The 27,030-nt window shown below is 42.0% G+C and overlaps 3 protein-coding genes across 6 annotated transcripts in view; 1 reads left to right on the top strand and 2 right to left on the bottom strand.

Annotated features, from left to right (window-relative positions):
• acap3b (ArfGAP with coiled-coil, ankyrin repeat and PH domains 3b) overlaps window positions 1-9,427 on the bottom strand; it is a 56,898-nt gene extending 47,471 nt beyond the window's left edge. For all 4 annotated transcript variants that reach the window (XM_079748686.1, XM_079748687.1, XM_079748684.1 and 1 more), the window contains exon 1: window positions 9,259-9,427. In XM_079748686.1, coding sequence (XP_079604812.1) covers window positions 9,259-9,305 — 47 coding nt within the window. In that variant the 5' untranslated portion in view covers window positions 9,306-9,427. The remainder of the gene's footprint in view (window positions 1-9,258) is intronic.
• Window positions 9,428-10,710: 1,283 nt separating this feature from the next.
• Window positions 10,711-18,260, top strand: pusl1 (pseudouridine synthase like 1). The gene is made up of 8 exons (XM_079747420.1): window positions 10,711-10,829; window positions 10,915-10,975; window positions 11,322-11,509; window positions 13,127-13,276; window positions 15,323-15,493; window positions 17,270-17,324; window positions 17,570-17,732; window positions 18,124-18,260. The coding sequence occupies exons 1-8, from the start codon at window positions 10,774-10,776 to the stop codon at window positions 18,186-18,188; spliced, it is 909 nt and encodes a 302-aa protein (XP_079603546.1). The 5' UTR covers window positions 10,711-10,773; the 3' UTR covers window positions 18,189-18,260.
• Window positions 18,261-20,872: 2,612 nt separating this feature from the next.
• Window positions 20,873-26,733, bottom strand: LOC307084124 (ATP-dependent RNA helicase DDX19A-like). Its single transcript, XM_079748347.1, has 12 exons — window positions 26,542-26,733; window positions 26,192-26,231; window positions 25,987-26,082; window positions 25,605-25,740; window positions 25,201-25,293; window positions 24,953-25,055; window positions 24,521-24,635; window positions 24,040-24,217; window positions 22,898-23,135; window positions 22,491-22,653; window positions 21,869-22,060; window positions 20,873-21,168 (listed from the first exon to the last, which is right to left on the bottom strand). The coding sequence occupies exons 1-12, from the start codon at window positions 26,596-26,598 to the stop codon at window positions 21,107-21,109; spliced, it is 1,473 nt and encodes a 490-aa protein (XP_079604473.1). The 5' UTR covers window positions 26,599-26,733; the 3' UTR covers window positions 20,873-21,106.
• Between the last annotated feature and the right edge of the window lie 297 nt (window positions 26,734-27,030).

Here is a 27,030-nt window from a genome sequence, read left to right as displayed (position 1 = left end):
TAAGATAAGGACTTTACAACATGTGTGTTTCCATGTGTGTGCTGAAATAACACATTCCTTATAACACTTCCCCCAACATACACCACAAATGCATAACTGTGTCAAATCACAGCATACAATCACATCTGTTCTTCGTGGTCGTGGTTGTCGGTGGTTGTGTGCGTGTGTGTATATCTGTGTGTGTGTGTGTGTGTGTGTGTGTGTGTGTGTGTGTGTGTGTGTTTGTGTTTGTGTATGTATGTTCCCCCCCCTCAGAAACACAAATTCCACAGCCACATGTGGTGGCTATGGCCCTATGGCTGGTTGTGCAATAAAGGCCCATGGAGCTGGTTCATCCAGGCAAGCCTAAATGTGTGGCAGGCAACACAAATGAGTGCAGTCAAGTATGCCGGGGTAACAGAGATGCCTCTGACAGGGTATCCACTGTAGTTCATTGGCTGGCCGATCAATTGGTTCGTCTAGTCAGTGGTTGGTCTATCAATTGGTGGGTCTATTCGGTGGTTGGCCTATCAATTGGTTGGTCTAGTGACTAGACCAACCAATTGATCGATCAACCACTGACTAGACTCTAGTCAGTGGTTGGTCTATCAATTGGTTGGTCTATTCAGTGGTTGGTCTATCAGTTAGTTGTCTATTCAGTGGTTGGTCTATTCAGTGGTTGTTCTATCAATTGGTTGGTCTATTCAGTGGTTGGACTATCAATTAATTGGTCTAATCTGTGGTTGGACTATCAATTGGTTGGTCTATTCTGTGGTTGGTATATCAATAGGTTGGTCTATTCAGCGGTTGGTCTATCAATTGGTTTGTCTATTCTGTGGTTGGTCTATTGATTGCTTGGTCTGTTCATTGGTTGGTCTATCCATCGTGGGTCTATCCATTGGCTGGTCCATGCATTAGGGACGGTGGAAAAAAGATTAATAGGAGAATCTGGATTATTTGCCTCTGCAACAATTAAAAAATCTATCTATTGTTAACTTTGTGGAACCTAAATAATGGTACAGTCAATAGAGGACGCTATAATGTATTTGCTTACAGTGAATTTGCATAAACAATGTTTTATCTTGTTTGGCCACATTCAATTATATAGATATACTGATGGACCTGTAGAAACCACATCCCAACGTTAAGCAACACAAAATGTAAAATCACACACATGTTTTTCAATACTGTAACGCTATTTAAACAAAATCGCAATAGATCGTAACCGCACTCAAAGAATTTTGTAATATCGTATTGTGAGGTCCCTGCCAATTCCTGTCACTATTATTCAAGGGGAGTTGGGGGGGTTCACAAAGTTCACAGAAACTGCACCCATGTGGATGACTTAAATTACTTGGGATTTTATGTCCCATTTTATGCGAAGCCCCACATCGATCTGAGAGTTACTTGATTAACAGCGTGATACATAATCAAGGGCAAATTTAAACTGAGGAGTTGGGATTAAATGGTCAATATTACTCACTGTGTTGCTGACTTTTGAATGGGATCAGGTCCCAGAGAAAAGGGTCCTGAGAACTGATCATCTGGACTTCAGAGTACAGAAACAAGTTTGGACAGTGATTGGGATCCCCACGGAAAAACTTAACACAGTGAACTAAAATAAATATATCCTGTGTAAACCCAAGACTCCAAAAGCAGCCCAGAAACCGCCAAAGGCATTTTTCTGAATACCAGTGAGCTGCAACAGGCCCTGACAGGATGCTAGTCTCATTAAGCCATTGTTCATCCATGTCAGGAAACAGGCTTCAAATGAGGAATCATTTACAATAAAAAGGTAAAATGAAACTCTAGATATAGTTCCCATTCTCCCTCAAACCCCCAAACCTATTTTGTGCTCTGCGTTTGAATATTTGAAAAGTGAGAACTTGATAACAACGGGGACATAATGCTACACTTTATATATATCGTACCGTAAGATGAGGTACGTATATTTGCTTGATGGAATGTTGAAATTCTCCTGACAGCAATAAATAAATGAAAAAAATGAAAAAATCTTGTATATGTGTCTAGTATCTACATCCCTACCTGGGCGCAATCTGCCCGTGAACTGACCACAGTTCACAAGGCTGGCCAGAAATATTGCCAAAATGAGCAAGCTTGTCCTGTGTTTTGGGGCGTTAGTTTTTGGAGCAAGAACTGAATGGGTGGGATATTTTTGCTCTGATACTTTTAAAATTTAGTTTACTCTGGATTTTGCTCTAAATGCCTACCCAAGCTCTAAGCATGATTAGTCTGTGGAATACTCCTGACATACCTTCATGCAATACGTGGAGCATTCACTTGTACTCAAATACAGATGCCCCCATGTTTTCTAATCTACATAAATGTGTATTCCTAGAAGACAATTGAAAGCCTTTAACGTCAAGGATCAGAGCATGATAACGGAATGGATAAAGCTCTAAATCTGGAAAGCCATAGCAAATAGAACATGAGCAAGAAGAATATTAATATTCCACGCAGACCCGGAACCAGGCTGCCCTACTGACAACCGGCTTACTAAAGCACTTTGACCTTCAAACCAATCCATATCCTAAATCCTTCATCTCTGTTTTGACATCCACCTTGACGTCATCAACATGACACACAGAGATGGAAGTGGTATTGGTGTGAGGCTGGCTGTTAGTGTGTAAGCATTTACAGGATGTGTAGGCTCTCCAGTTGATTTAATTATGGGGCGTGTGATGGGTCACCGAGAAACAAGAGGAAAATAATCCTACTACAGATATGGCTCTGCGCAGAAGGCCTTCTGGCAGCACACGTGTGTGCACTAAAAACACACTGAGGATTCAGTGTGCCGCGGTCTCGTCCACGTCAGAGAGAACATCTAACGCGGGGTCAGTTGGACTGACCTCGCCGGCTTGGTGCACATCGCCCACAAAGCACAGATGGCCAGATAAAATGAAAAAAGTATATTCATACACACGCCCCCGTACACACTAAAATCACACATACTCGCTTATTATTAGGTCAATAGAAGAGGTGGAATTCCTCATCCATCTGGACCATAATTCCTACAGTTTAACACAGAGAATTATTAAACAGTACAAATCAATACATGAGATGGTCAGGTAAAACAATGATGTGCAGTGCGCAGAAACCTCTGCACAATCTAGATATCCATAGACAGTAACACCAGTTTTATTACTGCCTAAATGTCCCATGCAGAAAAAATACCAAAGAGAAAATAATGAAAATGTAGCATTTTAACTAAGCATCTTCTGACACACGCACGCACACACGCACGCACACACGCACACACACACACACACACATACACACACACACACACACACACACACACACACACACACACACACACACACACACACACACACACACACACACACACACACACTCACACCCACACACACACACACACTGAAAATAATATATATAATGTAATAATGAATATAAGATAGCAACCAGATAGCCCCAGGCTGGGCTTGTGCGTTAGTCTGACACCTAAGAGGTGTAAAGAGTCAGATGTCAATTGCTAATTAAACGACCTGAAGAAGGACCTTGGTTAGAAGAACCATGAATATTGATCAAAGCTCCAGGTCCTTTGAGGCGCTGTGCTGTCCTAGTGAAACCACATGTCCTACATAATGTCCTTGACTCACTGTCACGGTTTTTAACAACAATTATTTTCAATGTCAACAACATAAAATGTTGGACTACATGGAAATAAGCAGGCCTACAAGATGTAGACAATTAAGAAAAAATGATAAGATGAATATGGCTGGAAAAGATTATCCACATTACAGTGTTGCCCTGTCTAACGCAATGACGGGACTACAATCATTGGGGCAACACAGCAAGGGGTTAGGAGTTAGATTCCCACTGGGGCAACCCATACTCAGAAATGTCCTATGCACTCACAGTATTTGAAGATATTTCAGATAAAACCGTCCACCAAACCAATATATTATAATATTATTTATCTAGCATTGACCTAGCATTGCCCATTCTGGAAACTCATTTCTCAAATAGTCTGATCCCAATATGATTATAGGCAAGAGTGGAGACCCAACCGGTGGTAGTTAGGTCTTAAACGGACATAAGTGAGGAATAGCGATGTTGTCCAATGTACCAAGAGCCTAATCTGCTCTGCCTTTCTGATAGATCCATTTAAATCATGGCGGTCATTGGAACTGATAAGAGCCATGACGACTCTGTAGCCATGTCCCTAGATAGAGAAAAAGAGAATAACGTTTATCTAGGTTGTGTATAAAACAGATACAAGAGGGGGCAATTCCAGCATATCTCCTTGTTATAAAGACAGAAAATGCATTAAGGAGACTGCTTTCAAGCCTCTTTCTCCATTCTAGGAAACATAATTTGAGTGGCCTTCAGTGATATTATAAACATACATTTTCAGTACAAATATTGTCCTTATGTTTAACTTGTAAGTGTTTGTAAAAACATACCCTTGAAGGTCATATAAGCGTCAAACTGTATGAAAAAATATTCTGAAAAGACACATTGGCCTGTCAAGCAACATTTTGGCATTATATTAAACACAAGCGCTGAACTTTAGCCCCAGAGAACAAATGATATACTTAGTATGTCTTTATTGAACTCTTCGATGCATAGTTCGACAATTCTAGGCCATCCTGTGCTCGATAAATATACAATGTTACCATCAACAGGCAAACACCAAGCAGCCGCACACTGCCACATTCACCTGCTAGCTGTTTGTGTGTGTTTGTCTGTCTGGGGGTGCGTGTGTCCATGCGCGTAGAGCTCATTCCCAAAGCCTTGAATGAGACACAAGAGCATAGAGAGGGAGAGGCGGCAGTTGCCATGACAGCCAAAGAAAATGAGAGTGACGACAATGATTTTTTTTTCCCTTTTCCAATTATAACTTGCTGCCTGAAGCACATGCTTGCACCTCAGAGGCAGCCGACCAATAGGAGCTCATTATCTCAGGCAAATGGGGAAGAGGGCCTTACAGGTGCTGATGCAGGAGGTATACTGCTTGTTGGACTCAGAGAGTTATTTTCTATTGTTAGAAACCAGGGTGCTGCCAGACATTCACAAGATGAAGAATTAGATTATTATGGGTCTTAAACATCTCATATATATTTATAGAATTACTTGAAGAGACTCTACCTCCTATAAAACACAAAGGCAGCCACTGAAAAAAGGAAAACATTTCCTCTATGTTTTGGGGTTTAATTACGTAGAATGAATTTGACAGATATCTCGGTGGCTATTCCAATCAAGCTATTTACACGCCAGTCTGATGAGAGACCACCTTCTTACCCAGGTCCGGCATTCAGAATGTAGTTTATGTGGATATTGAGACTGCAATGTGCGTCATTCTGTATTGTACAATCAGAGACCCATTGGGGTGGATTTAGCCATCACCAACAGATATAATCCACAGTTGTCTCTCTGCTCTTTCACCTCTCCCTACAAAGGGGTTAAGTGGCTACTGGTAAGCTTGGCAACCCCCGAACAGGCTCCTATCAGAAAGATTATAAATTAAATACAGGAAGGGGATGTCAGAACACAATATCCTAACCGCAAAAATGAAACTAGTTTATGAATCGTAAACGTTACAATCTGGTGATAACATTAACCAAGGGATAATACTGGATGTGAAGGTTATAATACATTTAGTTAGCTGCTGATGAATACAAAATGGTTTGAAAGAGAATGCACAGAAGTCCAGAGCATCCGCCTTTTGTCTTGATTAGAAGAGTTAGATAGATAGATTACATGAAGTCTAAAGGGCTGGTATCCACACAACACTAACACTGTCTACCCACTGCACCGTCCGTCAACGGACAACGGAAGGCGTGGCTGACGTATGGGGGAGTTATCTTTCCAGAGGCATACGTCAGCCAAGCCCGAGCATACGCGATCTGATTGGATGACGTATCCGTTGCTGCCTGAAAAGTTGAAGATTTTCCAACTTTCTTGACGGAGCCGACGGATCCAACAGAACAAATGGATCCACAATGCATTGGGGCTCCACCACTTTCAAAGTCAACGGATGAATGCAGTGGGCAAGAGGCGTAATAAGTAGCCTAGTGTGTGCATATGCAGTCTATATGTGTATAAAGGGAAAGTATGTAAGATATGCAGCACTATATGTATTGATGTGACAGTGTTTATTATAATCTTATCCTGTCAAGTCTTGGTAAACCATGTGCAACATTGGAGATGTTTATGTACATTCTCAAGGATAGTAAACGTGTTTTTTTTTTGTCTGTCTGACAGAGACAGACAGCAAGGATTATCAGCGTGATCAGTTAACCCCCAGCTGTAGGCTACCAACACAGTCATATAGCTTGTGATTTCAACACATTCTACATGCTGCAGACGTTGTGTTGTTGGACTAGTTTACACAGAGCCCCAAAGCCCTTGCCCAGAGAAACCGGACCACATTCACACATTATTCTCTCTCTGGTCGCAGAAACAAGGCAACACTAACAGAATAGGTCTGCGTCATTTTTTTTATAATCTGTATCAAAATATGAGATTATTGGGTTTAAATCTAATTGCAAATGCACACAATAATTATATAGAAGGGTGAACTGTAACAAACATAAGTCTAGCAGCATAAGCAGGGGTTTTATTTTAACACACAACAACGATGGCGCAACTTAACACGTTTAGAGCCAAATGTAAAATTAAAATTATAAAATTAAAAATAAAAAATGTGTCTGCCCGTCAAATCACTATCGCATGTTACAAAATGATATGGCATGCAGTGCTATCCTACGTTATTCTAGTTTAACCAAAACTTATACAGCATAGTTTAGATTAGAATACATCTATTCTTGTCTGCGTCCTAAGATGCTGGTCATGGGTAGGCGCCCTGTGTTCCGGTGCAACTCATTTAAAAACTAAAAAACTGGTGGAACAAGATTGGGAGGCTGACTGGGCCTGTCTATACTCAGCAGCCCTCTGTCTATGTACTACAGAAGACACACACACCCTCTCTCCTCAAGTCCTAGCCAGTGTGTGTGTGTGTGTGTGTGTGTGTGTGTGTGTGTGTGTGTGTGTGTGTGTGTATTTGTGTGTGCATGTGCATGTGTGTGTGTGTGTGTTTGTGTGTGTGTGTGTGTGTGTGTGTGTGTGTGTGTGTGTGTGTGTGTGTGCGTGTGTGTGTGTGTGTGTGTGTGTTCGTGTGTGTGTGTGTTGCAATGTGAAACTGAAAACACATTTTCCAACTTGTGAAATGTCTTTAATTCAATCCATTTAACTGTGAACCCTTATTTCTTTAAAGAAAGGAGTCATTCACCTGTGTGACCTGGTTCACCAATTCATTCAGTCATTCATTCAGTCCTACACTCTGCCAAGGCCGGTGCCTGCCTGTTGCTCCTATACAATACTGTACTTACTACAACACAGATGCTTATCCCTATGTGTGATTCAACTAGAGAGAGCCTTTAATCTGAAGGTAATTAGAGGGAGTTCTGAAAACATGTTTGCATCAATGTCTCTGCTCCATGAAATGTAGGCAAGGACCAGCCCTCTAGGACCGCAGCATAGGCCGCATTATACGCTTAAATGTGAAATGTTCAGCTCGTTTAGAATATGTACATCAGAACTCACTGAAGCAGGGGAATAGGAGGCTGGATTTAGAAGGGGAAGTCTTGGCTCCAGTGATGTTGGCCCCGTCTTGACCCAGATTAATATTTACACTGCATAAAACCTGTACCTTATAGTGAGGCTTAAAAAGAAAAACTATCGAGGGAAACTTCTAAATCACTATGTCTGAGCTACAGAATTGGCCAAAACACTAAGAGTAGGCCTGCTAATACTGTCTATGCATCTACTTTTTTTTTAAAATAAATATCAGGTAGGAATCTTGCTGAACACAACCTATAGATAGACTGTCAACCTACAACCTTTGGCCCATGACTGATCTCAGACATTTGAAAGACAGGACCACAGAAGAGTCAAATGTCAATGGTTTCACTGGTTTCTTAAGGTAATGATGAATACCGATAACCTTGCATGTCTCCACGATGGGAAGCAGTACAGACACTCCCAAGGAGATCCAAGAACCGACCGTTTGCTCTCCCCGCCTCTCTCCACAACTTATTTGCCGAGCAAGTGTGTGGACATTGCCGAGCAAGTGTGTGGACACAATTAACGATAACGAGTTGAGTCTGGAAGGAAATCCGTGGTGGGGGAGGAATGGTGAGAAAGTGAGGAAGTGTGAGTGAGTGTCTTGTCAGCAATGGTTAATGCGTTCACTGAGTATGTGTGAAAGCACGTGTGTTGAGGGTTAGACACATTGACATACGACCTAGACGAAAAATAAGACCTGTTTCGACAGACATAAAAGGGAAAATCTACCAAAAAATACAACTACAGATTACAGATCAGGTAATTTGCCCATCAGGTGGGCTTTCCTGACCTTGATCTGATCAAACCTCTCTGCCCTATTCTCCTTCAGTCCATCGCGTGGCGGGAGCGGTGCCAGACTGGCACGTGGGCAGACTGAGGGGCATCTGGAGCAGTGCCCGGGATATGAGTCTTGCGCACGGGGTACGAGCCCTGTGCCCGGGATACGAGCCTTGTCCCCGAGGAGGAGAGCCTTTTTTTGCAGACCCGGGCTGCTGATTCTGCAAGGGCATCTCCAACTCTTCATAACGGAGGGTTCTACGGGCCTAGCTCGTCCACTTACATATTTTTATTTCCGCTCAACCTGTAGGCCGCCGATTTTTTTAGATGACGTCCCTTCAAATACAGATTCACAACAGGTCCTCATAGACGCATAGCGTTACGCGTGCACAAATTAAACGATTTAATTTGTGCACATGGTTTGCACGGACACTATTTCAAGATTAAACCAAAAGAAATGATAGATCATAGAGAAATTTGATTTTCGATTTTGTAAACCAATGTCCGTTTCTCTCATTGATGCACCATCCTCGTAGCGAAGCCTAACACCATTTCAGCGGCTACCGCTGTTAGATCAAATAATGAACAGAATAAAAAAAATATGAACACATAAATAAGCACAACTACAACGATATACGCTAATACAAGATCATTAGTGGCTGCAACATGAATGAAGATTTTAAATAGTGAAAAAAAATCTCAGTCTTTCACACATGAGCAACGACCCCCATCGCATATCAGAATTCAAGGCGTTTTAAGTCAACATTGTACATCCTTTTTAAGGGACTGATGAAAAATCCTATCTGGCCGGGAAAATAAACCCTGCGTTAAAAGAAGGTGTGCCATTTTCCCCGCACATAGCTGTGATGTGTCTGACAGCTGGAACCCTACCTGAATCGAGGGGAGTCCTTTATACATTCTTCAAAGTCGACCGTCATATTTGCGTTGTATATGTTTTTATTCCTCCTTCAGTGAGTCAATTGCATTGCCCGCGGCGGTTGTCACTTGCTCGGGCAAAATAAATGCGACTGGTATTCCCTTGCGCCCAATGGTCGTGGACACGCTGTGAAACAGAATGCAGCCTCAATGCATGGCAGATTACTACTACAGTACTGCCGCTGCCTGCCGCCACCAACTGTTGCCAGATTGGGCCAGATTGGGCGGGAAATATGGCCCAATCTGGCAACGCTGACGCCACCACTGCCGAGAAGAGGCGTAACTTCATCACAGAGCGCACGATCAATGCCTGGAACGGGATCCTTTAAATTAGCGTTATGAGCAAGAGAGGCGGAACTTTCAGTAACCTAGGTCTGCGGCAGGATATGGCGGGACTTCCGGTCGGAATGATATCCGTTACCGTTCCATGTTTTGGATATTGCTTTGTCACTTTCTTCGCCAAAAATTCCATATTTATTCTTTATGTCTCTGTTTTGTTTTCTCCTTGTTCGTTATATTTATCACCCTGGGTACTGTAAATTGGCGTACATAGCGCATAGAAAGTAAGAGACCGGATATTGCGTTGTAGTGGGCCGGGATAACGCTACGATTCAGTCTACAACTAGTCGGTCGGTGCGGAAGGAATCAAGGGATATTCAAATATACTCTCTGGCAAACACTTAATCTAACTAAACATTTTTAATCATTGTTTTCAATTTTAAAAATTATTTATGATATGTATATTTTGTTCCGAATGGTTAATCGTTCTGTGCATAATTTGTCAGGATATATGTTTTTAAGAAAATGCGCATTGAGTTGATCAGAGAAACAAGTTTCCATGTAAAATATGTTACATTTGGTTACATATGCCAGAAATCATATTCATTTGCTTGTTTACAACACGGACACACCCCTCTTTGAATCATCGTGACGAAATCATTGAAAGACCCGTCCTCTCCTTATTTAAAAAAAATCTTTGCAGTAAAGTCAAATGAAATATTGTATTTCAAGATGTGGGGTAGACGTGCATTCAAATCAACATATCAGGATACTGAACGTGAACGAGAAAACTGTGCCTGTGCAAAAATACTTTTATGCAGGCAGATGTTCGCCAGGTCAGACGGCAGTCCAACTCCGTATTGTCAAATAAAACAGTGGTGACATGAAGCGCAAGCCTCGATGCGGACACGCCAAGGTCACGTTCTCAGTAAATACGGACGTCAACATCGCCGACCGATGTAATAGTTTTCATTCTGCGTGCATTATCTCTGTTAATCTGCTGCGTGTTCTATCGGAGTGGAGGATCCGAACACGTGGAGCCAAGATCACTGCAATAGCAATCCCCCTTGGGTGCATCTCATGCCGTTTTCATCATCAAAGCAATTTTATATGTAACCCAAGTTATAAACACAAAGCTTTTTTTAGGAACCATGCAAACGAACCTTTTACGGTTCAGGAAATAGGGACGCCATGCACAACTGCGCACGCTATCTGATATTTTTTCAATACATTGGAACAAAATATAGGTAAACTTCTTGTGTACTTTCAGTGAATAGCGTGCATATTAGTCTGAATACAACTTTAAAGCCTACGGTACCCATCTCCCAACAGTGGTGTTGTGAGGTCTCCCCCACATCAGCAGCAAAAGAAAGGGGTTCAGAACCATATAGAGGTGAGTTTACTTGGTCGGAGGCTAAAGTTGCCCATTTGTAGACACTGTTATACTTTTATCTCAATAAAACTTGCAATGGAGAAAAGACATGCCGTTCTATTGTGATTGTAATGAAGGTGTTGTAACACATGATAATTAAAGGTGTTCTTTCCCTATCACACATAGCTGCTGTCAAAGTGGCTGCATTCACATTCCATAATGTGTTGTCGATGATTCATCTTTTCCTCAAAAATGTCCCATCTAGGACAAATAATGTACCATCTTATCTTTTTACAGTGCTCTAGTTTTCCCTGATTGACCATCTTCTCCCTCTTCCTCCTTTCGTGCTATTGGCTTTTCTTGGCAGGATGCGGTGAGGCGGTTGAAACCAGTCAACCCAGTGTCTCTGTCAGTCTCCAGCAGAACTGACAGCGGTGTCCACGCCCTCTCTAACTCTGCCCATTTGGACCTCCAGCGCAGCAATGATAAACCGCCGTTTACTGACGACGTGCTCCTCGAAGCCCTCAACTTCCACCTGCTGTCGGAGGAGATCAGGTAAGTCCTAGCAGAGGCTTCCTTCCCACCCCTGAACCCTACGCCCTCCAATTTCCTCATTCACTACACATGAGGTTGATAACCTGTGCCCATCACAACCCTCTTTTAAACCTGTGTACCAAATAAATAAAAGCAAAAAGATAATTCCAAAAGTGTGCATTTCTGGTTTATATTCAGATGAATACAAGTTTGCGAAACATGTTTCTAGGTGATCACATTAGCAGCCTCACATTAGGAAGCATAGTATCAATTCTTTATAAGTGCTAATAGTTCAGAGGCCATTAAAAAGCCAGATGTTATTTGAATCGCCCATATAGCCGACTTAATGTCAACATAAAAATGGAACCGATTCATAGTAGGTATCGCCTTTTTTAGCGCCTGTCTGTGAAGTAAATAAGGAGTGGAGGAGGAAATTGATTTTCTGAGCAGATGGAGAGAGGCTGAGTGTGAGATCTGTAGCCTCATATGGAGAATGAAAAGAAGAAAGCATAGAAACCAAATAGATGGACATTAGGCAGTCTGAATCACACACTGCTGAATACCTGAACACTTAATGGGGCTTACAGGAGTGAAAGCTGTATGCAAATGAAAAAAAAATACCTTACAGAATAAGTCAATCACTACCATGGCCTCTATTTACTTTCTTGTTGTTTGGTTACCTGTTGGTGTACCGAAGTGGGTCCAATAAAAAAAGAGAAGATTTCATGAAAGGCATAGTCAGCGATTTGGTTTATAGTTCAGTTTCTAAAATTTGAAACAAATAGTGTTTTCCCAGGAGAATAAAAGCAAAAATTAGCAATTTGCAAAAATTGTGCTGAGCCACACAATGTCTTAGTTGTCATCTTTGAACCACTGCATGGTCAGTAACACTCACTGATCATGCATTTCAGATTTTCCCCAGTTGAGCTGCTGGACAACACGCACATTAACAGGCTGATCATCAGCTATAGGGCAGCATCCTCCTCCTCCACCGCCACCACCAGCCAACCTAATGTGACAATATTGTTAGAGCCGGACATCAAAAGATAAGGTTCATATAAAATAAAAAATATATATATTATTTTAAACTGTAATAATGGTAAATAAATGTGGAATTTCCCTTGAGGAAATTGAATTTTAATTGATGTCCCTCTGGATGATGATTCACAGTTGCGTAACTTACTTTGTAAATGGTGCAGGCTGCCTCCGCATGTGGGACTGTGGCGGAAGTGGCCCATATTTGGTCAGACCCCACCGGAAAGTGTTGGTTTCCTTTGTGATGCTAACCATCATAACATAAGCTGCTACATGATATTCCCAGTCGGCACTCGGCAGTGGCCCTCAAAGCTATTTCTGCATTCTGACAATGGATCTGGGTGGTACTGCAATGTTGACATTTAGGACAATAAACAGCGCATTGGCTTTCATGCTGGCATTTACACATAGCGTGACAATTAAGGGACGGAACGATATCTGGGAAGATGAATGTGTAATTTGTATTGAGTAATAATATATTGAGAATTTGAAATGATTATTATAACATATTCAAAAAATAAATAATTATCTACAACAGATCCTGGGAAATTTCCTAAATGCTAAAAACTGAGCCTGCTGTATTAACTATTTTGCTTTCCTCAGGGTCACCCATGCTCAGCGCGTGCCCGCTGACTTCCACGCCCGTTACCGCGCCCAGTCCCGGACCTACGTCTACCGGATAGCCCTGGGCACCCCCCACCACTCACAGCTCCCCCTGACCGACCACAGATTGTGCTGGGGTCTCCGCAATACGTGAGTCCACCCCCTCATCTCGTCATCCCCGCATCCACACATTTACCGTAATTAAATGAATGAAACTTTGCACAATGTAAAAAGAGTGAATTCAAAAGACAGAGACTTCCTCCACACAGCAGCCATATTACAGTTTGGGATTTTGAAGCGTTATTCCAAAAAACTTGTATTTTAACCAATTCAAACGTTTCAGAAATGAAATGTCTTCGTGGCGACAGCGCTACTTAAATGTTTCATGATGGGGGAGTATCGCCACTATTAGGCTACAATGTTTGAAGTGAATCTATTTGTTCTTTTTTTACTGGCACCGAGGAAAGAATTACCTCACATCCACAGGATAAATGGTTGCAGTCTTGAGCCCTGCATGTAATCCTTTGACCCTATCGACCAATAGCACAGAACAGAATCATTGATTTCTTATGCTGCAGCTTTTAAATGCAAAACACCACGTGGGCTCTTGGGATATGATTTAATGTACTTTAAATGGGGAACTTGTGGCCTTTCACCGTTGCCCTATATACAGGTTTGTTTTTTTCAAGCCTAGGTTGTTAGCCGATGCGGCTTATGTCTGATGCTCTTTTTGCGTCACCGAGGTACATCCTTTTTTCCCATCCTTTCATTATCCTTCCTTCAGCTGAGAGAGATGGTGCGCGATGGAGATAGGGTGTGTGGATTCCTTCATTACAATTGAAAAAAAAGAGCTTAGAATGGACAACAAGGTGCACAAACACATGCACACACACATGCACACACAATGCTATGTGGTGCATGATCAATGCTATGTTGTGTGCACACACAATGCTGTGTGGTGCACACATACATGCACACACAATGCTATGTGGTGCACACACACTTGTGGTGCGAACTCACCAGACTGGAAAAAATTAACAATGATGCGTTAACACATCAAAGATGTACACGTGCCATGCGAGAGCTTCAACACCACAGCCCACACAGAGTTGAACTGGACCACGTGGAGTGCTGACTCGTGTAGGCGCTTATGCATAGTGCTTCATCATGCTCAGTGTTTAGGCGCAGAAGGCGACCAGAAGGAGTGACGTACTGCTTTTTGTTCTTCTGCCTGCCTCACTTTTTTTTTTAAGGAGAAACTAGGGCAAGATTAGCTGCAGGCTTATGCAGAACAACACCCACACGTTTTATAGATTTTGCCTCTTGCTTCGCTGCTCCCCTTCTTCCATTTAACTCCCATCGTTTGTTTCTCCAATCTGGATGATTTAATAATTTTATTCCATTGTACTTAAAAACGTCTGTTTCATTCGTTTTCATCATTGGTTTGCAAGACATCGTTGGATTTACAAACCACACTCTCTTCTTTTAAATCCTCTTCAGTATTCCACCCTCTCAGAGCCAAAAAAGTAGTTTAACTTAACTTTGTTTTAATGATTGCAAATCTTAATGCAAGAAGTATATCGATTTTTCTTGAGCCCATCCTATTTTGTATAAAACACTGTACAACTTTTTATGGTAAACCTTTAGATACAGCATGTCCGGCTTGTTTGAGATGTTAATTATTCTGCTTTGGGGGGAGCAACACACCAAACCCTGCACTATGTCTATTAACAGGTCTATGTCCACCACCTTTCAGGCCTTTTCTATAAGCTGTGAGAGCTGCAGGCTACTGTAAAGAGCTTAAGAGCCACTTTGTTTGTTTCTCCTCCACGTGGGTCTCCCTCATGTTTGCTCTCTCTGGTCACTCACCCTAAAGAAAAAACAGGCCTTAGAATAGGAATATGAAGGGTAAAGCGATGGAAGCAACATGCTCCCCTGAACATAACGCTGCTGAACAGGTAGACATAATGAGCAGAATCACTTTAACTCTCCCCTTGTTAGCCCTTTTCATACATAGTTAATAGTTCATATACAGAAGTTGACATGATAACACTGCCAATCACATCAACGCCGTTCGGTTTCAAAGAAATGCTTCCAGCTTCTGACTTTTGATAACCACAAAATATGGTTTATGTTTACTATCTAGCTTTCGAAAAAATATTGTCAAGACCTGATGACCCATGTTACTTCTATCAGGGAGTTGAACGTGAAGGCCATGAACGAGGCCGCCTCCCTGCTGGTGGGGACGCACGACTTCAGTAGCTTCAGGGCTGTGAACTCCGATATGCCCTTTAAAAGCCCCGTCAAGACCCTGGACCTCGCCCTCATAGTGCCCGGGAACACGTTTGTGCAGGCCCATTTCCACAGGTAGGCTCACGGTACGTGTGGAAGGTGTTTCCCTGCACACAGTACCTTAGTGTCAATGCTTCATATTTGTATCATATCTTATTAATCAAGTGGACCAATTTTGTTCAAGGTCAGTATGTTTGGTAATCCATTGAATGAACCTTAAAGTGGCAATGTGTAAGATGGAGCCACTCCCAGTAAGGAGGCGGGAGACTTTCAGTATAAAAAAACAACGAAATAACATTATTCTGTCCACTCTCACTGGCTGTGCAACTGTGTGATGCAAACGAGCGCAGCTCGACTGGCTAGGTGGCATGAGTGGAAGGGGTTTTGGGAGTGGACATATTATTGTAAACAAAGAGTGAGTAGCTGGCTGGCCAGCATTTTTATTTGTAGGATATATTAGTTTCAGGAGAACATTTTATTGATAGCATGATGGAAATCATTATAGTTTTAAGCTACGTGTTAGATGAAATGTTACACATGGCAACCTAACACACTTTACACAGAAGGGACTAAATAGGAGGCCGGTTTGGATCAAGAGAGGAGGACATGGAGTTTTGAAGGATAGCATCATGCCCATGAGGGGGGCTCCCTGTGCCAAATGCCACTTTCATGGCCATTAATTATTCAGCCAGCCAATATGGTGCACAATATGGACAAGGGTACATGGTGTGTAAGATAAATGTCACAGTGTCCCCCCCACGGCCCCGCATGTCGTATGAGAAGTAATTTGCATCAGCACTTCAAATTTGTAACATGCCTTGGGATGAAATACGTTGACCAACGTAGTTGACCAAAATGCCCTGATGCTGAATGTCGGTGGATGAAAGCGACCAGGGTTATTTTCCTTATGACCTTCTTAGTTATTCTGTTGTAGAATATGTGCATTCTCTACCAGGTGATTGTACTTCTGGTATTCCTTCTCTGGTCTCTCTCGGCGCAGAACCAGCAGGGGTAGTATGAGACTAACTGTAGTGTCGACCAGGTGGCCTTCCTATCAACTGTGCGGAGACCTCTTGCTGTGTTTTTACTCTTCATCACGATCACCATTCTGAGTATCGGGGATAAAGCGACGTGAAGCGGGCTGCTGAATTATTGAGCGCTAAGAGGTTGAAGCACACACAGTGTGTGTGTGTGTGTGTGTGTGTGTGTGTGTGTGTATGCACACATGTATGTGTGTGTGTGTGTGTGCTTGGTTGTCTTGTCTTATATGTGGGAGCTGCCAGGGTCCATGGACCTGTAATGGAGAACCACAACTATGATTGTGGTGACTGCAATGTTAAAGTGTTCACACTTGAGTAAAGGCTGTCTGGGCTTAGCGCCTGCATTGATTTAAACTCCAGTCAACTCAGACGGATCATTGGGGTTACGCTTAAGAGTTTTTTTTTCCTACATTTAAAATTATCCTCAACATATTATAACATGTACATTTATTTTAATATAAGAAAATTGTTCAATGTACTTTGTCATTCCCAAGAAATAACCATTGAAATTTAATTTCCCGATCTCACTTTTCCTAATATATATTTTTTAACATGTTTCAATTCCATCCCTGACAGAGTTCTAACACATTCTCTGGTTCATTGCATTCAGTCCGAATGGTGCCATCAATGCTATGCAAAATGGCCTTTAAAACCTTTTCTATTTTGTTTCGAGAATACGTAGCTGTTGCTCAAACTCTTTTTACTTGTTTAGCTTAGTAGCACAATTTCTCTCTGAATCAGTTTAGCAAATTCAGATTTGGCCTGATAGTTGATTACTTTGTTTGACATTTGTTTTCTCTTTATTTTGTAGAGATATCCAGTTCTGGGAGCTGACCTTTAAAAGCAAATCCTTCCTCTATAAGCAGGTTAGCGTTGGTTTATATCCCTATATATATATATATAATGCTATATATAATGCTTCACAATATTATACATGGCTTGGTATCTCTTCAACACGGTGAGGAAAGGGCGCCACCAGCTGATGTCTTAAGATATCTACTACAACTGACTATCATACGCATAAATAAATCATTTTTGAGTAGATTTGTGTCTATGTATAATTGTTCTACACTACAGTATTTCCAGACAGTTGGCTGGCCTTGTGTTGCAGGTCCGGAGGTTGACGGGAGCCCTGGTGGCGGTGGGCCAGGGACGGCTCTCTGTAGCCCAGCTGAGAGAGCTGTTGGAGGCCCGGGACACTCGGGCCTACCCCCAGGGCACTGTGGCTCCAGCGTCTGGCCTCTTCCTCACCAGGGTGGACTACAACCAATCAGGTGAGAACAACAAAAAACATCATTTGATGAATGATTCCGCTTATATTCCATTAATTTTTTCAAGTTTGTTTGTTTTAACTTGTATCTTCGGATAATAATGATATTATCCACAAATTAGGGTATTTCAAGTTTATGACATCCATAATAACCTATACTGATAGAGCTTATATATAATTCATTTGGATCCAACCTGAAATAGTTTTGTGGTAATGGAGAATTTCCTGCTTGGCCTCAAATATCTATTGTTGATGTAGGTAGAGGGTCAATTGGTCATGTGTATTCAACGATTAACGCTTCATAGTGAATGCCTGTGTAGTGTTTAGTTGCCTATGCCGAGGGACACCGGTTATGTCTCTTTATATATGAAGTTGTAATATTTTGGCCTCCACAGACCTGCAGTTTCCAGAAGAGGGAGAGGAAAGGGGTCTGTCTCCTAGTGTAAACCAAGAAGACTAAAAGTACTAATTCCACTGGCGTTGTTCCATTGTATACATTTACATTGAGTGTAATTGCTTTGTTTTACTGTCATTGAGATAATTGTTATCTCAAATGACAGTAAAGTTGTTATGTTTACTATATCTTTACATGTATCAGAAGTAGGTCTGTGTATCCCTTGGTGCAATTTCCTCATCGGCTATGTATTGGCATTAAGAACACACAGTACAATGTGAAGTATCTTCAGTGTTTCCCCCACGTTCACATAAAAATCCTTCTCCTAATTTTTTTTTTTTTTTTTTACGTAGCTCCTTTTAGAAAATGTACAGCGCGTAACGTCAATTGCGCAGCACGCGGCACATCGTCACGTAACCAACATCAAAGAAGAAAAATACACAGCGAGTGTGGCAGTTGTTGGCAGTAGGCTACCCTGCACGGTTGCAAAGTTACATTGATTCTAGCAGTAGCGAGTGAAGCGGAAGATCGAAGAAAGAAGGAAAGAGTGAGCCAGACAGAGAGAGAGAGACAGACAGAGAGAGAGAGAAAGTAAGTTGCTAAAATGTGTCGCTACATGACCACCAGTGTTAAAAACCCTCTGAGCCCAATCATTTTATTGTATCTATAAACCGCAACCTCCGTGCCGTTTTTCCTCTAGTATTGTGTGTGTGTGTGTGTGTGTAGGCCTATGTGTATGTGTGCGTGTTGTCGCTCTTTTTGGGATAGCAACCATGTTTAGTGTTTAAGCATTAAGCAAAAATCTGTAAATAAATTCTGCAAATTATATTTGCGTTGTGGCATTTCTTGTTTAAATATTACTATACAAAAATATAAAAATCTGTAAATGAAGACACAAAAGGCAAAGTTACAACACCAATAATCCCATCTACAGTAATACACAGGACTGTTTGAATAGGATTTAAGTGCATATTCTCCTCTCAAAGTGCACCAGATTCATGCATTCCAATGTAAAGGGTACAAAAAAATTTCGGCCGGGGGGTCATGCCCCCGGACCCCCGAGAGGGTTCGGGGACCACACCACCGCTGCTGAAAAAAATCCTGCGGGAAACACTGATCTTGATACATCAGATCAATATTATTATACTATGGTTGAGCAAAATAATTGTAGGACAGTCTTGGTACAGAACATTTGTATTTTAATTGTAACATTGTTCCGTACTACACGGCTGTAGATGCTTGTAAGAACATCCTGATCCAAGTAGTTGCAGTTGTTACTACAGAATGCCGAACACCCATCTGAAGTGGACATGAGTCTGATGTATGAGTAAGTCGCTCAGGACATATATTTTTTGGTTTTGTTAAACATTTGGCATGGTACCACTTATCACACAATTGTGTAACATTACAGATCTATATTTGCATTGAAGACACTTCCATTGAAGTATACACCCAAGTATCAAAAATGAAACACACTTGGTTGAGAATAAAGGCTTTAAACGAGTTTATTTTCTATAACCACTTGCCTACAATTTAAATTCATCTCAAGGAATATATTTACACATTTTAAACAAGTTGTCAAGCAGACTGGTCACAGATCAGACTATCATCGGTGTGCTCCTTGGTGCCACTGTTAAAGATGAGGTTTTGTAGGGTAATTAAGTTAAATTGACCATTATCAGAGCACATTGGAGGACGCCTTTTGGATCACCAAATAAATTGTCTTCCTCTCACTCTGACCAGGAAGTGCTGAATTTCTTTTTCAAATTCTACTTCGAAAGGAATGTTCTCACTTCTTGGAAGCGTCAAACTGCGTCACACCTTTGACCTTAACTTTTCTTTTAAAATTTGTACATAAGTACACATTTTTCCTCCATGCAAACATGTTTGGAGCGACAGTTTGATCAGCCTGTAGGGCCTGTGGTACTCAAGCCAAATACACATTTGGTATCAACACATAATTCACACATCGTAGATTGCCTGCATTTCAATATATATATGCTAAGAATTCAAGCCCAATGTCTTCGAATGGCAATTACAAAATTGTACATTTAAAATGCACTTGAAGGCATTAGGTCCATTTTGTCCACCGTACAATCCTTAATGAGTGGATGCGTGGAGCACAGTGAGATGAGCGATACAGATGATCACCAGTTCCACTATTAACCCTGATTAAAAGGAGATTGATAATTCCCATAGACCCCCTTAGCCCAACTGAAAGTGGTTAAGATATTGCGCAACATGACAGGGAGAGACGAATGCAGCGCTGGTAACTGAGGTACCAACAGTGCCTGACATTTTGATGCCAAACCTGAAGCTAAAACTGAGGTCTTTATTTTCAATGTAATGCTCTGAATATGGAGTGACATGATTATAATTTGCATAGACCCTAAACCAGACCACCACTTAAGTTTACCTAGTCGATGGCAGGTAATCAAACTCTCCCTCGGTACAGCATACCCATAGTCACCCTTTGTACTTTACATCTTACTAATTCAAAGTCTTAACATGATATGGATTACATTCAGAAGTAATATGTTCCTGATTTTAACTGACTAATAACATTGGCACCACTAGATCAGCTGTACTCCAGTTTTGGCTGCTGCAGAATCAAGCCATTATAAAACAAAACAATCTCAGTACAACAAAGGACATATAGCAAGCACATGAAAGGGGATCGCAATGTGTCCTGTACTGTGCACAGTAAACCAGAGCCCACTAGGGCGGCCTTTGCAGCATCACACTGCGACTGGTGCAAAAACGTACACAATTTATTGAGCGAAACGGGGGCGTGCTGTTTGACAGACATAAAATAACACCCGCCCGAGATAAAAACAGTTCCACTTGTAAACCTAATGCTGTGTTTGTAGCTATATCTCTTGACGACTAAAATAAAATACAAAGTAAAAGCATAAAACACTGCAGGAGCGGTACAGTCCTCCGAGCGGGAGGAGGCCTTCAGAGTCATGTTGTCCCTGCGGTCTTTAGCTGGAGATCTTTTCAATTTCATCCAGATCGTCAGTGTCCAGCTTTTCTATTTTCTTATCTGTAAAGGAAAGAAGACATTGGGAATGAAGGCCAAATATAATTGGCATTGGTTGGATAATAAAACCTGTGAGCCATTCACAACCAAAACGATTAGCAAGACTTCACCTCCTTTGCATATCACATCTACATGTCTCATCCTCTTAATTGCCAACCTAGTTTTTTCAGTCACAGCAATTTAAGTCTCTTGGGTAGGAACTGTCTGACATTGTTTTAGTTACATGGAGCTCACTTCAGTCAGATTTTTTAGTAATTAACAAATGTAACTCACTTTATTAGTTTTGTTTGTTATAGTCGGCCGCTGTATGTCTGTACTGATGGAGAAAGTCTAAAACGTTGTGAAAACAGGTAGCCAGATGTTTTAAACCAGCCCCAGACAAAAAGGTTCCCACTATAGTAATGTGGCTTATAGTCATAACATGACAAAGTGACGAAAGATTGACTCGTTGGTGTAGGACCACATCGTACTTTTGTATCTGACAGTGTGAGCGAATCCAGCTTGTGACTTTTATTTTTTAAGATGGACAAATAATTAATAGAATCACGTGTCTTAGATGCCTTTAAAGAGCCAGTGAACCCAAAACCCTGATGTTTTTCTGACCTCCCATGAGAATTGCTGTCACAATTGTATTAGACATTTTAAGGCCTAAAATTCTGATTATTATTATACAGCAGTTATATGATACACGTTTTGGTCTTACTAAAATGCTCCTGAATCCTGGTGAGGACGTTCATAGCAAACTTGCTGTCCACCATGTTGATGGCCAATCCCCGTTTTCCAAACCGGCCTGTGCGGCCAATCCTGTGCAGGTACGTCTCGTTGTCGGGGTTCCCTTCCCTGTCCACCGGCAGGTCAAAGTTTATCACCACGGAAACCTGCTCTACATCAATACCTGCATGGGAGAAAACAGAAGACATTTACAGTAACCAGGCCTCTTCCCAACTCGATTAATCTCAAACTGTATAAGTCTTGTTAGTTTATTTTTTAAATAAAACAATCAGCATGAATTACTTTTTTGTATTGGAATCATGCTCAATATTATTTCCCTAATGGCTGCTCTGCATGAAAATGTTTGTTTCTCCTTGCGATTTGATATTGTGATATTAAAAGGGTAGGCCAATATGTTATTTTTTCTAAAGTTTCACCTACAACTAATTCATTATGCAATACATCTATATACATTCTAATTAAAATGAGAACACACTTATCGTTTTTCATGTTAAATATTCACACATAAGTAGGTAGAAATAAATCATAAAAAGGGCTTTTGGTGGATAAAAGGCTTGGCTCTTTATCCTCCAAAATTGGCTTCGCCTCCTCACCTCGTGCGCACACATTGGTGGTGACCAGCACCTTCTCCTTGCCGTCCCTGAAGCGGTCGATGACGGCAGCCCTCTGCTCGACCTGCATCTCCCCACTGAGCAGCGCCACCTGGTGGCCATCCCTGGACAGCTCCCCGGCCAACCAACCTGCTGTCTTCCTTGTCTACATGAAAGAGTAATGCCAAACACTCCATTATGTTAGCATAAACTGATGAGGCCCTCCATGGTCCATGAATAAGTAAGAATGAATAACTTCAACCCTTTTGATTATTTATTAGTGTGTTGCAAAAGCAATACTGAACAATGCACAAAAATGCGGTGTAGAAAACAGACCCCTAACCAAGCCATAGCAAGTGGTTCCCCTGCCAATCAGCAGAGCCAGCGACAGCACGTCTGCAAGGACTCACGTGGCAGAAGACCATGGCCTGGGCGATGGTGATGGCTCCGTAGATGTTGCAGAGGGCCTGGAACTTCTCCTCCTTGCTGGTGCACTGCACGTAGTACTGCTTGATGGTGTCCAGCGTCTCCTCTTCGCGCTTCAGCTTGATGATGTTTGGGTCGGGGACGATGCGCTTGGCGAAGTTCCACACTGACTCCTCGAAGGTGGCGGAGAAGAGCAGCATCTGGCAGTCCTTTGACAGTGTTCTGGGAGTGGGAGGAGGTCAAGTCTGGAGTCAGATGGTGCAAGGCAACTACAGGAATTGAATTTGGTTGTTTATAAATTCCAGTGTCAAACTTAGCACGACTTGATACCATGTATTTTTATGAAGGCAGGAAAGCATAACACAGGGGTGGGCACATCTTAGGTCCTCACCCACTTGGATAAAGAAAGCCAAGGCCCACCCGGGGGACATGGTTGGCGGGTCACACAGCCTCACACCTCATTATCTCTATACAATGGGCTAATTAGAAAGGATCCTTCCCTTAACAATAGAAATACCTCATGTTTCCATATGTCCCCAATTGATACATTAGAATCTCTGTTCAGAAGAGGATTCTGCTATTAAACAGTAAAAAGCAGGTAAGAAAACTACATAGCCAGTGTTACTCTGGTGTGGTTGTAATGGACAACCTGCATATAATACAGATTGAATTGATTTCCATTACGCGTACATTGAAAACTATAGCAGACTTCTTCGACACAAAAAAAAAAGCACATACAAGAGTACATACGTATTGTACACCCAATTAAAGTCTGTGTGGGAAACAGTTTTTTTTGGCGTAAGTGAGATGGTCCATGAGCCATTTCTGCCCTGGGGCTATACATTGCCCATGTCTGGTCTAGCGGCTAGTGCATTTGATTCTGAGGCTACGTTTTCCAGGTTCCATACCTATTATACTCATCAGGTTTGTTGTGAGTAACCTTGACCATGAGGTCTAACATCGACCTGCGCTTCATCATATTTGCAACTTCAGATAAATATCTACGTTGGTAAGCTTTGGTCTTAACCACTTTTTACAAATTCAAAAAATCCATGTTATAAAGGCAACACCGCCTGAATTACGCTGAATGGTGAGCGGCATTATTTGCAGCAAATGTCTGTGAGACCTTTGGATGCGGATGCTCTGGTCCTGGTGGCCCTGCGTGGCGATCATGACGTCCGCCTCGTCCAGCACAAACACCTTGATCATCTTGGGGTCGATGAACTTAAACTTGATACACCAGTCCAGCATGGTCCCCGGGGTGCCAATGACGATCTGCTCCTGGAGCTTCATGCCGCGCTGCACTGGAGCGTGTAGAAAAAAAACAAACAACCACCAGAGTCAAATAGAGCAGTGCTCCTCAAGCCATTGGTCGGTGACGTCACGTTAAGCAGTTGCTACGGGGACACACCCCTTAAACATGTGAAATGATGCAATTATTGATTTATCCAAAGTGCCCGAATTCAGATACATGTCAGACAATGAAGAGATAAAATGTGTTCTGTGGTTGCGTCAAGTTGGCGCACATCATGCGGTCCATAGGATGTAAGCCATATAACACCGAGCCATTTGGTCCCTTGTAGTAGATAGAGATGTTGAGTCCTTACACTTGTTTCCTCTGATAGCATAGACCAGCTGGACCTCGGGGTAGTGTTTCCCCATCTGTTCTATCACTTTGCCGGTCTGAAGGGCCAGCTCATAGGTGGGCGACACACACAGACACTGATGGAAAGAAAGCAGCGAGGATAGGATAAGATGTATGTTTTCATGAGCTTCAAAATGCTTTCAAGCCTGTGACCTAAAGCCAATATCCAAGCAAGATGAGAAACGGACCCAAACTATGATCACCTAAGGCACTAAAAAGCAGTGATTTAATATGTTTTCAATATACACAAAAAAAACTCAACCATAACATAAATAATGGACTGACATACTTGATACAAGGTCAGAGTTTTGAAGCTTTAGTCTTTATTCATGACAAATAGTTTTTAAAAAAAAAAAGGTATAATATGTATAATATCTCAAAGGGTAAAACCTACCTGAGGATATTTCTTGTTGGGGTCGACATGGCTGAGCATGGCCAGGACAAATGCAGCCGTTTTCCCTGTGCCAGACTGTGACTGGGCAATGAGATTCTGTGGACTGCAAAGGCCATGATAGCTCATTAAGAAGTCCCAGAGAGAACCGCTACTAACAGATCTAGCAACTATACAAACCTTTAACAACTCAACATAATGGTCAACGATTAAGATCATTAGGAACGGGTCATCAGTTAGAGTATCCTTACGGCTCTGCCAGCATCATGGGCAAGGCTGTCTCCTGGATCTTTGAGGGTCGGTTGAAGCCCAGGGCGTACACTCCTTGAAGGAGCTGAGGTTTACTACATGGTAAAAAGGATGATACTAGAGTCACAGGCCTACATTGACAATACACAAGACTATTCATGCCCACAATGAAAGCACAGGGCAGAGAAAGTAAAGGCAAGATTTAGAGGCCCTTACATTTTTGGTTGAATAAAATAATTTGCACAAATACAATTCAACAATTCTTGGATGACAAGTTCCATCTATGTGCGTGTATATGTAGAAATTATTGTCAGACAGTAGGCAAATACTTTGATTTGTTGTGCATAAAAAGGTATGGAGGACTCCAACATGCATGCCTGTAAACTTAGAATTTGAAGTTACTCACAGTCGTAGCTCCTCAAAGGACTTCACAGAGTAGAGGGGAGAGTTGGGGTCTCTTTGAAGAACCTCCACCTGGTGGGTGGTGTTGACCAGATTACTCCGTATCAACTTGTTCAACAGTGACTGAGCCGCTTTGTCATCTGAAAGAAAGGCAGACAGAAACGTCTAGTCTAGGTCGTGTTCTAGGTATACTGAGAAAGTAACAGCAACTTTCTGAGGTTGAAGATCAACTAAAGCTAAATGCCGACGTAGGAAACTATTCTTGCATTCATAAGTTCACTTATCAAACCAAATACTTATTGGAGTTGAATGGTAGATCGATGCATCGACCATTTCAGTTTCAGCAGGAACAGTCCACAATAATCGCACCACATGATCATGCTCACCTTTCTCATCCTCGTCTGTTGTCTTGGTTGGGGCGTCTGGTTCCGACTTGGCTGCTGTACTGCTCTCTTCTGCTTTGTTGACAGCGCTACCAGTTCCTGTAATGTGTGTAGGATTAGTAGACGTCTGAAGATGTACTGCTTGACGCACCTCTTTGCCGAGGGCGTTGAAACAGAAACCTTGCCAAAAAAATGTCACTTCACTTACCATTTTCCTCTAGTGTGTCTTTAATTTGTAGGGTGCTTATCTGCAAAAGTTAAAATAAACAAATGTTTAACTACTTAAAACCACTAAACCCCAGCATACTGGGTGTTATGTTCAAGCGCTACAGATAGCATTAGTGAATGGCCAAATACATTAGTTTCATTCACTCTGTTTAAGAGCACGTCTGCATGGTTGTCGAGAGTCTAATTGACCTCTTTGACCGGTACAAAGCGCTAATTGATATGCACGTTTAAAGGATTGAAGGTTGAATGAATAGCGTTAGAAAAGCAGCCGACTACGCAAAACGCATTCATTGAACCAGCTAGCATTCGGGTTAGCGGCGTGCTGCGTACCGAGTCGGCCGCCGCCTCTTGTTCGTCCACAGCAAGAGCCCACGAGTCCGTAGCCATCCTGGTATGTGTTCTGTGGTACTTTTAGAGAGGTTGAGTGAATAGTTAAGACAGCCAGTGAACAGAGTTATTAATAAATTAAGTCTAAAGCGCTCGGTAAACTATCTCGCACAATGGCGTGACGACTTCGGCTACGTGCACGGCCTCTCAAACGACCGGGGGGAAAGCTGCGGTAAAACAATGGTTCCATAACGGCCGTTCCTACCTAATCCCTTTATGTAGTTGCGACCAAATGTTCCGTTATTGCTGAAGTTTTAGAATTTAAAAGGAGGCAGCGCTTGCGAGTTTTAGTTAAATTATACATACAATCATATATGTCATTTCTAATTCCTCAGTATTATCTCAAGTAACGGTAACTTGTGTTTGGCCAATGTGAAGATGTGTAGCTCTCTTCGAACTGTAGGTGGCGCTAAGATATATGACGAATAACTT

The sequence above is a fragment of the Pollachius pollachius genome, assembly GCF_949987615.1.
Source record: "Pollachius pollachius genome assembly, chromosome: 12".
NCBI classification, from domain to species: Eukaryota; Metazoa; Chordata; class Actinopteri; order Gadiformes; family Gadidae; genus Pollachius; species Pollachius pollachius.
The sequence above is the reverse complement of the archived record's forward strand: the minus strand, read 5'-3'. Positions and strand labels throughout refer to the sequence as shown.

Bases quoted from the DNA above. Each gene is read 5' to 3' on its own strand.
- pusl1 (XM_079747420.1), top strand. From the start codon at position 10,774: ATGCACAACTGCGCACGCTATCTGATATTTTTTCAATACATTGGAACA. The intron at 15,494-17,269 runs GTAGGCTCACGG...TTTATTTTGTAG, and splicing joins GTGCAGGCCCATTTCCACAG to AGATATCCAGTTCTGGGAGC. The intron at 17,325-17,569 runs GTTAGCGTTGGT...CTTGTGTTGCAG, and splicing joins AATCCTTCCTCTATAAGCAG to GTCCGGAGGTTGACGGGAGC.
- LOC307084124 (XM_079748347.1), bottom strand. From the start codon at position 26,598: ATGGCTACGGACTCGTGGGCTCTTGCTGTGGACGAACAAGAGGCGGCG. The intron at 24,218-24,520 runs GTAAGGACTCAA...TACACGCTCCAG, and splicing joins TGCTATCAGAGGAAACAAGT to TGCAGCGCGGCATGAAGCTC. The intron at 22,654-22,897 runs GTGAGTCCTTGC...TCTTTCATGTAG, and splicing joins AGGCCATGGTCTTCTGCCAC to ACAAGGAAGACAGCAGGTTG.